Source organism: Bufo bufo, chromosome 1, assembly GCF_905171765.1.
Source record: "Bufo bufo chromosome 1, aBufBuf1.1, whole genome shotgun sequence".
Lineage (NCBI taxonomy): Eukaryota > Metazoa > Chordata > Amphibia > Anura > Bufonidae > Bufo > Bufo bufo.
In genome coordinates, this window is record NC_053389.1 from 63,163,371 (window position 1) to 63,176,242 (window position 12,872).

General features: G+C 43.1%; 1 protein-coding gene across 3 annotated transcripts in view; it reads left to right on the top strand.

The window, feature by feature from the left end:
• POU2F3 (POU class 2 homeobox 3) overlaps window positions 1-10,777 on the top strand; it is a 116,830-nt gene extending 106,053 nt beyond the window's left edge. For all 3 annotated transcript variants that reach the window (XM_040425159.1, XM_040425151.1, XM_040425167.1), the window contains 5 exons: window positions 2,374-2,510; window positions 2,600-2,761; window positions 7,677-7,743; window positions 8,847-8,985; window positions 10,165-10,777. In XM_040425159.1, the coding sequence (XP_040281093.1) occupies window positions 2,374-2,510; window positions 2,600-2,761; window positions 7,677-7,743; window positions 8,847-8,985; window positions 10,165-10,204 (545 nt within the window). In that variant the 3' untranslated portion in view covers window positions 10,205-10,777. The remainder of the gene's footprint in view (window positions 1-2,373; window positions 2,511-2,599; window positions 2,762-7,676; window positions 7,744-8,846; window positions 8,986-10,164) is intronic.
• The last annotated feature ends 2,095 nt before the right edge of the window (window positions 10,778-12,872 follow it).

The window sequence follows — 12,872 nt, forward strand, 5'->3', positions numbered from 1 at the left end:
TCACAAAAACTCTATTTTGCGACTTTTCAAAAATAGAATTCTGGAGTGACGGGTTGCATTTAATGTATGCTCAACAGTCATTATGCAGTGCTACATCGATGGCGTGCCACATGAATTACTGTCACACACAGGGCATACAGAAGTGACCCTGAGAAATAAAAAAAAATTGCTTAAACGGAATATATCGTCTATATGTATTTTACTAATTAAAACCAGAGAGTAAAACACATCCCTTTTTTTCGAATTTATTTTGATTTTCTAATTGTACATATTTTTTTATTCAATCTTCTGAACATGGTTATGGGGGCGGCCATCTTGCCTGAGCTGCTGTTAACAGCATTCATAGATAGGCTTTACAGCAGCCACATGACACAGTGAACAGGACATATTCATGTGACTTTTTAATAGGAGAGTGTTGTGGGCACGCTCTGTGACCTGTGCAGAGGCCATTGTGCAGGGAGGGGAAGGAAGTGAGCTGTTACCATCACCTACTGTGAATAGTGAATCCTGTGTTATGCATATACAGTATATATTGGTGTTATCTGTCATTGTATTCCTGGCTGTGATGATAATGAGATGGCTGTGAAGGGAGCTCTAAGAACAGGAAGCATCAGCCTATTATTAGGATTAGTGGTCAGATTTAGGATTTTATTTAAATATGGATCAATAGATGGTGACATGGAAAATTAAAATAACATCACCAGTACATCAATATTCAGTAATGATATCCTATCCACAAGATTGGTAATCAATATCAGATTGCTGGGGGTCCAACGCCAGGAACCAACGCTGATCAACTGTTTGAAGAAGCTTCGGCGCTATGTTAAGTACAGGGAGCCTTTTCCTAGGCCAGTAAGATAACGTCCATTGGTCACATGGCCTATCTGCAGCTCAGTCCCATTCAAGTGAGTGCATCTGGGCTGCAATACCAAGCACAGCCACTATACAATGGACGGTGCTGTGCTTGGTAAACTGTGAGGAGGCTGCAGCTGCCTTTTCAAACATCTGATCAACGGGGTTACCGGAAACCCACTGATGGTAAGCCATCAATATTGAACTCCTGGAAAAACCCTTTGACATCTTTGACATAATAATCAAAAATGACATTTAGGCCCCTTTCACACGAGCGAGTTTTCTGCGCGGATGCGATGCGTGACGTGAACGCATTGCACCCGCACTGAATCCGGACCCATTCATTTCTATGGGGCTGTGCACACGAGCGGTGATTTTCACGCATCACTTGTGCGTTGCGTGAAAATCGCAGCATGTTCTATATTCTGCGTTTTTCACGCAACGCAGGTCCCATAGAAGTGAATAGGGCTGCGTGAAAATCGCAAGCATCCGCAAGCAAGTGCAGATGCGGTGCGATTTTCACGCATGGTTGCTAGGTGACGATTGGAATGGGGACCCGATCTTTATTATTTTCCCTTATAACATGGTTATAAGGGAGAATAATACCATTCTCAATACAGAATGCTAAGTAAAATGTGGATTGAGGGATTAAAAATTAAAATAAATTAATTCCCCTCCTCCTCATGATCGCGTAGTTGCCGATCTCTTCTTACTTCTTTAATCATGAGCTTCCGGCTAAAGGACCTGTGGTGACGTTACTTCACATGGTCCAATCACATGGTCCATCACCGTGGTGATGGACCATGTGATTGGACCATGTGATGAGCTCAGTGACGTCACCACAGGTCCTGAAGAAAGAGCAGAGAGCGGCAGCTATGGAGGAGGTGAGTTTAAAAAAAAAAAAATTTTAACCCTCAATTGACCTTCTACTAAGCATTTCTGTATTAAAGAATGCTATTATTTTCCCTTATAACCATGTTAAAAGGGAAAATAATAAAATCTACACTACAACTAACCCAAACCCGAACTTCATTGAAGAAGTTCGGGTCTGGGTACCACATTCAGTTTTTTCTCACGCGCGTGCAAAACGCATTGCACTCGCGCAGAAAAAACTGAACCACGCAACGCAATCAAAACTGACAGAAATTTTTCCCGCCACGCACCCGCATCCTATCCGGCCCCAATCCGCAACGCCCGTGTGAAAGGGGCCTTAGAGCAAAAGCAGGCCTGGTTAGTAGGGTCCATAACATATGCCATAACATTGGGGGCCCTAGTTATGTTCTAGAGCAGTGTTCCTCAACTCCAGTCATCAGGGCCCACTTACCGGTCATGTTTTCAGGATTTCCTTAGTATTGGGCAGGTGATGTAATTAGTGTCAATGCATCAGGACTTACCACAGGTATTCATTCTGTGGAATTGTCTCACATCATGACCAGCAGGTGGGCCCTGAGGACTGGAGTTGAGGAACACTGTTCTAGAGCATCTCAATTTATACTAACTTGTGTCACCCTTGCTTTCTAGAATCGGCTCCATCAGACGCTCCCCTCACCTCCAATACCACTTTTCCCCAACTAAGTGAAATGTTTGGGCGTAAAAGGAAGAAAAGAACAAGCATTGAAACAAACATACGTCTGACCCTGGAGAAACGCTTCCAGGATGTAAGGACAATGCTCTACTTTATTCAGCGTGCTTCTTCCTTATGTCGTTACTGGAAACCAGTGGTTTTTTTTTTACATTCCTCTTACAGAACCCAAAGCCAAGCTCGGAGGAGATCAGTATGATTGCCGAGCAGCTTTCTATGGAAAAAGAAGTCGTGCGGGTCTGGTTTTGCAACAGACGACAGAAGGAGAAACGAATTAACTGCCCGATCAACATGCCACTGAAGTCTCCGATCTATAACTCAAGAATGGTGAGATTGGTGTTCCTGGCCTCGTTATGTCTTGAACTTTTTCAGTCTAGCATCCAGGGTGCCATGACTGTACAGATTACCCTCTCTGCCGAAGGGCGTCCATTTATGAGTCCCTCATACATATGCAGCCCAATTATTAGGGTGTGTTCACATGTGGGGTTTTTCCAAAATCCACTGTGGAATCCAGCAGAAATCTGAGGCTGTGATTGGATACAGCAGGCTCCTGCACGCCGATTTAGCAGCATTAAGTGGTGCTAATCCGAGTGTGGATGCTCACTTCGGTTTCTGCACAGAATCTGCAGAAAGAATTGGCATTTGTGTTTTTTTCTCACATTGTGGACTTCAAATTTGCAGTAGAAACATTTGCTAGCATGTATTTCCCATTCAAATCTATAGGGGGCAGATTTTGGCATGGGATATGTGGCAAAATACATAGGAAAATTCCAGCATGTGACCATGTACTTGGGCTTAGTTCACTTTTCCATGTCCGTTTGATGTCGGTGAAAAATTCAGTGTTTCATCCATGAAGATGTCACTGTTTGGTCCATGTGTCCGTTTTTTGTCCTCCGTGTGTCTTCCATATGCCACGTAGACTGCTGGGCTGCAAGTTAATTTCCAGAGCATCTCCTATTAGGCCTCTTTCACACGAGCGTGACAGATTGGCTCCGGAATCCAGATGCGTTCAGTGAAACTCGCACCATTTTACAAGCAAGTTCAGTCAGTTTTGTCAGCAATTGCGTTCAGTTTTTTCCGCGCGGATGCAATGCGTTTTTCACGCGCGTGATAAAAAACTGAAGGTTTACAAACAACATCTCTTAGCAACTATCAGTAAAAAACGCATCGCATCCGCACTTCCTTCCGGATGCAATGCGTTATTCACTGAAGCCCCATTCACTTCTATGGGGCAAGGGCTGCGGGAAAAACGCAGAATATAGAACATGCTGCGATTTTCACGCAACGCCGAACTGATGCGTGAAAAAAAAACGGTCATGTACACAGACCCATTGAAATGAATGGGTCAGGATTCATTGTGAGTGCCATGCGTTCACTTCACGCATTGCACCCGCGCAGAAAACTCGCTGGTGTGAAAAGGGCCTTAGGCCCTTTTCACACGGGCGAGTATTCCGCGCGGTTGCGATGCGTGAGGTGAACGCATTGCACCCGCACTGAATACCGACCCATTCATTTCTATGGGGCTGTTCACATGAGCGGTGATTTTCACGCATCACTTGTGCGTTGCGTGAAAATCGCAGCATGCTCTATATTCTGCGTTTTTCACGCAACGCAGGCCCCATAGAAGTGAATGGGGCTGCGTGAAAATCGCAAGCAAGTACGGATGTGGTGCGATTTTCACGCACGGTTGCTAGGAGACGATTGGGATGGAGACCTGATCATTATTATTTTCCCTTATAACATGGTTATAAGGGAAAATAATAGCATTCTGAATACAGAATGCATAGTAAAACAGCACTGGAGGGGTTAAAAAAAAAAGAAAAATAATTAAACTCACCTTAGTCCACTTGATCGCGCAGCCGGCATCTGCTTCTGTCTCCTTTGCTGAACAGGACCTGTGGTGAGCATTAATTACAGGTAAAGGACCTTTGGTGACGTCACTCCGGTCATCACATGATCCATCACATGATCTTTTACCATGGTGATGGATCATGTGATGACCGGAGTGACGTCACCAAAGGTCCTTTACCTGTAATTAATGCTCACCGCAGGTCCTGTTCAGCAAAGGAGACAGAAGGAGATGCCGGCTGCGCGATCAAGTGGACTAAGGTAAGTTAAATTAGTTTTTATTTTTTTTTAACCCCTCCAGCGCTAGTTTACTATGCAGTCTGTATTCCGAATGCTATTATTTTCCCTTATAACTATGTTATAAGGGGAAATAATACAATCTACAGAACACCGATCCCAAGCCCGAACTTCTGTGAAGTTCGGGTTTGGGTACCAAACATGCGCGATTTTTCTCACGCGAGTGCAAAACGCATTACAATGTTTTGCACTCACGCGGAAAAATCGCGCATGTTCCCGCAACGCACCCGCACATTTTCCCGCAACGCCCGTGTGAACCCAGCCTTAGGCCTCTTTCACACGGGCGTCGCCTGTAAGGGCCGGACAAGATGCGGGTGCGTTGCGGGAAAATGCGCGATTTTTCTGCGCGAGTGCAAAGCGTTTTAATGCAATTTGCACGCGCGTGAGAAAAATCGGCATGTTTGGTACCCAGACCCGAACTTCTTCACAGAAGTTCGGGGATCGGTGTTGTGTAGATTTTATTATTTTCCCTTATAACATGGTTATAAGGGAAAATAATAGCATTATTAATACAGAATGCTTAGTAAAATGTCCATTGAGGGGTTAAAAATAATAAACAAATTTAACTCACCACATCTACTTGATCGCATAGCGGATGTCATCTTCTTTCTACTTTCTTCAGGACCTGGCTAAAGGACTTTGATGATGTCACTGCGCTCATCACATGGTCCACATGGCGATGGACCATGTGATGAGTGCAGTGACGTCACCACAGGTCCTTTTCATCACAAAAGAAAGAAGACATGCCAGGCTGAGCGTTCAAGTGGATTAAGGCGAGTTTATTAATAGTTGTTGTTTTTTTTAACCCCTCCATCACTATTTTACTAAGCATTCCGTATTAAGAATGCTATTATTCTCCCTTATAACCATGTTATAAGGGAAAATAATAAAGATCGGGTCTCCATCCCGATCGTCTCCTAGCAACCGTGCGTGAAAATCGCACCGCATAAGCACTTGCTTGCGGATGCTTGCAATTTTCACGCAGCCCCATTCACTTTTATGGGGCCTGCGGTGCGTGAAAAACACACAATATAGAGCCTGCTGCGATTTTCACGCAACGCACCAGTGATGCGTGAAAATCACCGCTCACATACACAGCCCCATTGAAGTGAATGGGTCCGGATTCAGTGCGGGTGCAATGCGCTCACCTCACGCATTGCACCTGCACGGAAAACTCGCCCATGTGAAAGGGGCCTTAGTGTTCACTGAAAAATGGACCAAACACGGACAGAACACGGGTGCCATTAGGCCCCTTTTACACGTATTCCGCGCGGATGCGATGCGTGAGTTGAACGCATTGCACCCGCACTGAATCCGGACCCATTCATTTCTATGGGGCTGTTCACATGAGCGGTGATTTTCACGCATCACTTGTGCGTTGCGTGAAAATCGCAGCATGGTCCTCTTTGTGCATTTTTCACGTAATGCAGGCCCCATAGAAATGAATGGGGTTGCGTGAAAATCGCAAGCATCCGCACGCAAGTACGGATGTATTGCGATTTTCACGCACGGTTGCTAGGAGACGATTGGGATGGAGACCCGATCATTATTATTTTCCCTTATAACATGGTTATAAGGGAAAATAATAGCATTCTGAATACAGAATGCATAGTACAATAGCGCTGGAGGGGTTAAAAAAAAATTAAAAAAAATTAAACTCACCTTAGTCCACTTGATCGCGCAGCCGGCATCTCCTTCTGTCTCCTTCTTTGCTGATTGTAGGAACAGGACCTGTGGTGACGTCACTCCGGTCATCACATGATCTTTTACCATGGTGATGGATCATGTGATGGACCATGTGACGACCGGAGTGACGTCACCACAGGTCCTGTTCCTACAATCAGCAAAGAAGGAGACAGAAGAGATGTCGGCTGTGCGATCAAGTGGACTAAGGTGAGTTAAATTTTTTTATTTTTTTTTTTAACCCCTCCAGCGCTATTTTACTATGCATTCTGTATTCAGAATGCTATTATTTTCCCTTATAACTATGTTATAAGGGGAAATAATACAATCTACAGAACACCGATCCCAAGCCCGAACTTCTGTGAAGAAGTTCGGGTTTGGGTACCAAACACGCGATTTTTCTCACGCGAGTGCAAAACGCATTACAATGTTTTGCACTCGCGCGAAAAAATTGCGCGTGTTCCCGCAACGTACCCGCACATTTTCCCGCAACGCCCGTGTGAAAGAGGCCTTAGTGTTGTGTCTGTGTTTTTTCATTGACCCATAGCCTTCAATGGGCGTTTGGTACTGGTCCTCATCACGAACTAAAGTAGTCCATGTCTCTGTGATTTTCACCCACAGTCATTAAAAAAATACTGATTTGTGAACAGCCACATTAAAATCAATGGGTACATGTGCTGTCCGTGGAAAATGTAAATGTGAACAAGGCCTTAGGCTACACAGGAGGTCATTTCTGTGGGGACAAAAAAAAAAAAACGCTGCAGAGTTTGACGCAAGCAACATCTGCAATAAACCCACATTTACTGCAGATTTGTCACAAATTTCTACTGCATTGAAAAGGTTGAAATCTGCAGTGGATAACCACAAAATAAGGGCCCTTGCACCGTATGCCCTCCGAGATATGCGGTTTGTGAGCGGACCATATGTCCCGAAGCGGCATTGATCGTGCGCACGGGAGTACACAGCATCATAGATTACAATGATGCTGTGCACGTCGGGCCGCCCGCGGTGCTATTGTCCTGCACTCATAAGATCATATAAGTTCGGGACAATAGCCCAACGGGCGGTCCGACGTGCACAGCATCATTGTAATCTATGATGCTGTGTGCTCCCGTGCGCACGATGAATGCCGTCCCGGAACATATGGCCCGCTCACGGACCGCAAGTCTCGGAGGGCATACGGTCATGTGCAAGGGCCCTAAATCTGCAGTTTTAAAATCTTACCACGTGAATAGATGAGATTTCATAAAATCTCATTCACTTTGTCGCTATTGTAAATGCTGCCATTGTGATAAAAGGACACGTCATCGATACTGAAAAAGGAGGAATCAGGTCCCAGTAATAATAACTGAACTGCACTTATATTCTAACTGCGCTTATTAATGTGCTCTTCGTTTTTTCTATTCCACGCCAGGTATCTACGTCCGGTTCTTTGGGGTCTTTAGGTATCAATCCAGTGCACAGCACAATGACCAGCACAGGTAACTCATAATGACATGAGATTATGTCTAGAGCTGAGCGAAGTTTTGGAAAATTCGATTTGGCTGCTTTGCCGAATTTTACATAATGCGCTTGGTGATAAATTACTTTGTCAGGAAGCGCATTTGTTCGTAAGTAGCGGGTGCAATGACAGGGAGCTGCGATAGCACCGACCCCCTTCCCATTGTAACCCTCATATGCCGTGTTCATACATGATTGCAGCATCCGAGAGTAAAAACAGTGTCAAATTAACAGAAAAAATATGTAATCATACTTACTGCTTCCATTTGCTCGCAACGGGCCGGCCGCCGCCATCTTGCTTTAAGATCTGGCACGAAATCTCCCTCGGCCCTAGATGATGTCATCGTCACGCCGGCCAGCATGGTGACGTCATACCTCACCACGCACAAGATTTCAGCCGAGAATTTCGATCGAGATTGCGACGGCTGGCCCGTCACGAGCAAATGGAGGTTCGCTACCACAAAGCACGAGGACATTCGCGACAAATCAAATTTATCCTGAAATTTGGATCGAATTCCACTTTGTTGGATTCAATTCGCTCATCTCTAATTTTGTCATTTCCAAAATTTGCCATTATTTGATATTAGGAAGGCCCGACGCAGCCATACACCTGACGTAACGTTTTGGCCAACAGCAGTTTCTCCTACCTTCACCATAAACATGTAAATTAGGAATGTTGAAATCAAATATGCTCGTTCCCCCATGGGGAGGTGGTAGGCTGCACTCATACGTATCGGATCATTAGCTGATCAATGCAGAAATGTGCGAGTTCTACCATGTGACAATTTATCACCGCTCTATGGATTTTCTGGAATAAAACATTTGCAATAAAGTCTCTATTTTATTGGAACTGAACAATTGCTGGACTTTATTCCCTATGGAGGACTGTATATAGAGAGGGATAATAACTACTGTATAAACTGATATAACATAAAAGTTTTTTAACTTTATGTTAGGGGAAAATACTTTTTCAGTAGTGCATCACATCCAGTTGTTAAATAATGTAGGATTTTGGGGCCATATGCCTATTGCTGGTGACAATGGTCTAGGAGATCTGAAGAACTTATTAACTCTTGTTTTACAGTAACCTCCTCTTGTTCCCCTGGGAACTCCAGTAGACCGTCCACGCCAAGCTCGGGCCTCCACTGCAACAGTCCTGGAATTCCTCTAAATCTAAATGATACCAAGCCCAATGTCAACACCTCCAGCTACAGTTCTTCAGGGTGAGGTTATTTTGTTTTCTAAGCACATAAATGACTAAGCTTTGATCGGCCATGTTTGATCATGGAAAGGTAGATCACAGCAGCACGCTCAGAATTATTTAAAAAGCTATAACAGTCCTAAGGATAGCAGTCGCTACCGGGCCCAGGAGCCTGAGGGGGCCCAAAGACCCTTGTGCCACATAAGAAGTCACTGGTATTATAGAAAGTGCATTCTGGGAGGGCTCTGTCATAGATTTTGCACTGGGGCCCAGAATGTTCAAGTTACATTTCTGGCTGGTGGGAAGGGGTTAGGGCAAGAAATTGGCCTGGGGAAGGGGTGCCGTTTCCGTTTTTGCCTCAGGCAGAAGGAAGGTTATGTGCTTCCCTGCCCCTTACCACAAAAAAGGGAATGGGGCCCAAAGTGAACTGTTGCACCAGGGCCCATGAGCCTTTAGCTACGCCCCTGGCATCAGGCACTAAGTCTGGTTTAATAGGGTAGATCCTGATGACAGGTGTTCTTTAATGAAAAATTATATAGGAGGAATCCATTCTGTCTGGATCTGTAGCAGTCCATAGACAAGCGATTGCAGGTGGACTTTGAGAGCAGCTTGAAATGAATTTCCGCCGATGAACACCGAATAGATCTTAAATTCCACACTGTTTGTTTCTAATTGTGATAATATGTTACCCCAGGGGGATTGTGCCACAAAATCAACTTACCCCCTATCTATACGATAGGGGATAAACATCTGATTGGTGAGCGTCCATCTGCTGAGACCCCCACCTATCCCAAGAACGGTGATCCCTTGCTCTCATATGAATAGAGTGGCAGGTAGATCATGCACACTGCCGCTCCAATTATTCTCTATGGGACCGCTGGATATAGCCGAGAGCTGGACTCCTACAGAGAGTGAATGGAGTGGCAGTGTGCATGCTTCATTCATGAGTATATGAGACTGCCATCTTTGCAATTGATGCTGGTCCCAGTAGTCAGACCCCCACCAATCACATACGTATGCTCTACCTTATTGATTTTGTGCCAAGTACTATAAAAAAATTATGGTGCCATAATAAAATGATAGGAGCTCTGTTTTTCTTATACAAAGCTCCAGAAAGAAAGTTTGAGGAACTAGAGATGGTTGCTAACGCTTTTTTTTTTTTACTTTTTTTTATGAATTGTTCATGGCTTTCTGGATGCAGACCATGGTATCGATGGAATCATCCAACCTATCTCCACTGATGAAACTCTTCAACTCAAGTACAATTGTTGTGGTCCCTTCAATCGGACTCTGAACTACAAAATCACTGCCACAAGTAGACTACATAGACAACACGGACTTCAAGCTAATGATTTTAAAGAACATAATACCAAACACTGTATTGTCTAGTGAAGAACGTCTTCGTAGGGAGGTCCTACTATATCTGATGGTCTTATAAAATCAGTATCCATCTGAAACTCTCCTTCACTTCCATGTACCTTTTTTTATGACACGCTAGCACCACCACAAAGTAAACTGGGTTAATTACTATGTCTTTATCCTGACGTAGCAACTGACCATTCCCACTGTCTGATGGGAACTAAATTATTTAATCTTGTAAATATTCTTATTTTTAAATGACGAGTGAGTTTTACTTTGTAATTCAGAAGAACACAAGTTTTTCAGGTTTTCTGAATATGTTCAAGTTCTAATAAATGATATTATTACAATTGCTGCATCTGATGGACTAGATGCCTCCAACGAGATCCTAATCCTGTATATATGAAGAATACAAATTCTAGAGCCACACATGCTTACATGAATAAAATGCCTGATCCAAGTCCTTAACCTCTGAGAGTGAAATCAACTTCTAGCATTATAAGAAAACTACCTGGGATGGGGTTTACCTACTGTGAATTTAGAATATGTACATCCTAGAACAGAGTCAGTGTTGGACTGGGGTTTCTCAGGCCCACCAGAGGAAATTGTTCTCAAGGTCTAACCCCCATATCATCAATAAAGTTTGTGTATAGAGCTGAGGACATGGGTTGCTAGATGGCCGCTAGCACATCCGCCATACCCAGTCCCCATAGTTCTGTGTGCTTTTATTGTGTAAAAAAAATTATTTGATACATATGCAAATTAACCTGAGATGAGTCCTGTCCCTGACTCATCTGACATACAGCACTCATCTCAGGTTAATTTGCATATGTATCAAATCGTTTTTTTCCCCACAATAAAAGCACACAGAGCTATGGGGACTGGGTATTGCGGATGTGCTAGCGGCCATCTAGCAACCCATGTCCTCAGCTCTATACCCAAAATCCCGGTGACAGGTTCCCTTTAATGTTTTGAATCAAAGAAATAGCCACCAGCCTCTGGTACTCTGGTGGGCCAGTCCGACCTTGAATAAAGTAATGTAAGATAAATGCTAATAACATATCATAGCACCAATGAGGGCAAAAGGTCCTTAGACCACAACTAAGAGCTAAGATGTTGACCATCAGTTGTTCTGTTGGTTTCCTTTGCTTGTAAAAAAAAAAAAAAAAGCCCATAAGGTGCAAATTGAAGCCTTACTTTAACAGAGGGTTGACTGTCCCTCCCAAAAAAATTGTGATCACTGAAAATCTTTTTAACCACTTCCCATCTGGGCCCTTTGCCCCCTTCCTGACCAGGCCAAATTTTGCAAAACTGACATATCTCACTTTATGTGGTAATAACTTTGGAACGCCTTTATTTATCCAAGTCATTCAGAGATTGTTTTCTCGTGACACATTGTACTTCATGATAGTCATAAATTTGAGTCAAAATATTTCACCTTTATTTATGAAAAAATCCCAAATTTACCCAAAAATTTGAAAAATTCGCAATTTTCTAAATTTCAATTTCTCTGCTTTTAAAACAGAAAGTGATACCTCATAAAATATTTATTATTTAACATTCCCCATATGTCTACTTTATGTTGGCATCATTTTGGAAATGTCATTTTATTTTTTTAGGACGTTAGAAGGCTTAGAAGTTTAGAAGCAATTCTTCAAATTTTTAAGAAAATTGCCAAAACCCACTTTATAAGGACCAGTTCAGGTCTGAAGTCACTTTGTAGGGCCTACATAGTGGATACCCCCAGAAATGACCCCATTGTAGAAACTACACCCCTCAAGGTATTCAAAACCGATTTTACAAACTTTGTTAACCCTTTAGGCGTTCCACAAGAATTAAAGGAAAATGGAGATCAAATTTTTAAATTTCACTTTTTGGGCAGATTTTCCATTTTAATCAATTTTTTTCTTTAACACATCGATGGTTAACAGCCAAACAAAACTCAATATTTATTACCCAGATTCTGCGGTTTACAGAAACACCCCACATGTGGTCGTAAACTGCTGTATGGGCACACGGCAGGGCGCAGAAGGAAAGGAACTCCACATGGTTTTTAGATGCCATGTCCCATTTGAAGCCCCCTGATGCACCCTTACAGTAGAAACTCCCAAGAAGTGACCCCATTTTGGAAACTAGGGGATAAGGTGCCAGTTTTATTAGTACTATTTTTGGGTACATATGATTTTTTGATCATTCATTATAACACTTTATGGGGCAAGGTGACCAAAAAATTGGTTGTTTTAGCACAGTTTCTATTTATTTATTTTTACAGCGTTCACCTGAGGGGTTCAGTCAAGTGACATTTTTATAGAGCAGATTGTTACGGACGTGGCGATACCTAATATGTATACTTTTTCTCATTTATTAAAGTTTTACACAATAATAGCATTTTTGAAACCAAAAAATTATGTTTTAATGTGTCCATGTTCTGAGAGCTATAGTTTTTTTATTTTTTGAGAGATTTTCTTATGTAGGGGCTCATTTTTTGCGGGATGAGGTGACGGTTTTATTGGTACCATTTTGTGGGACATACGCGTTTTTGATCACTTG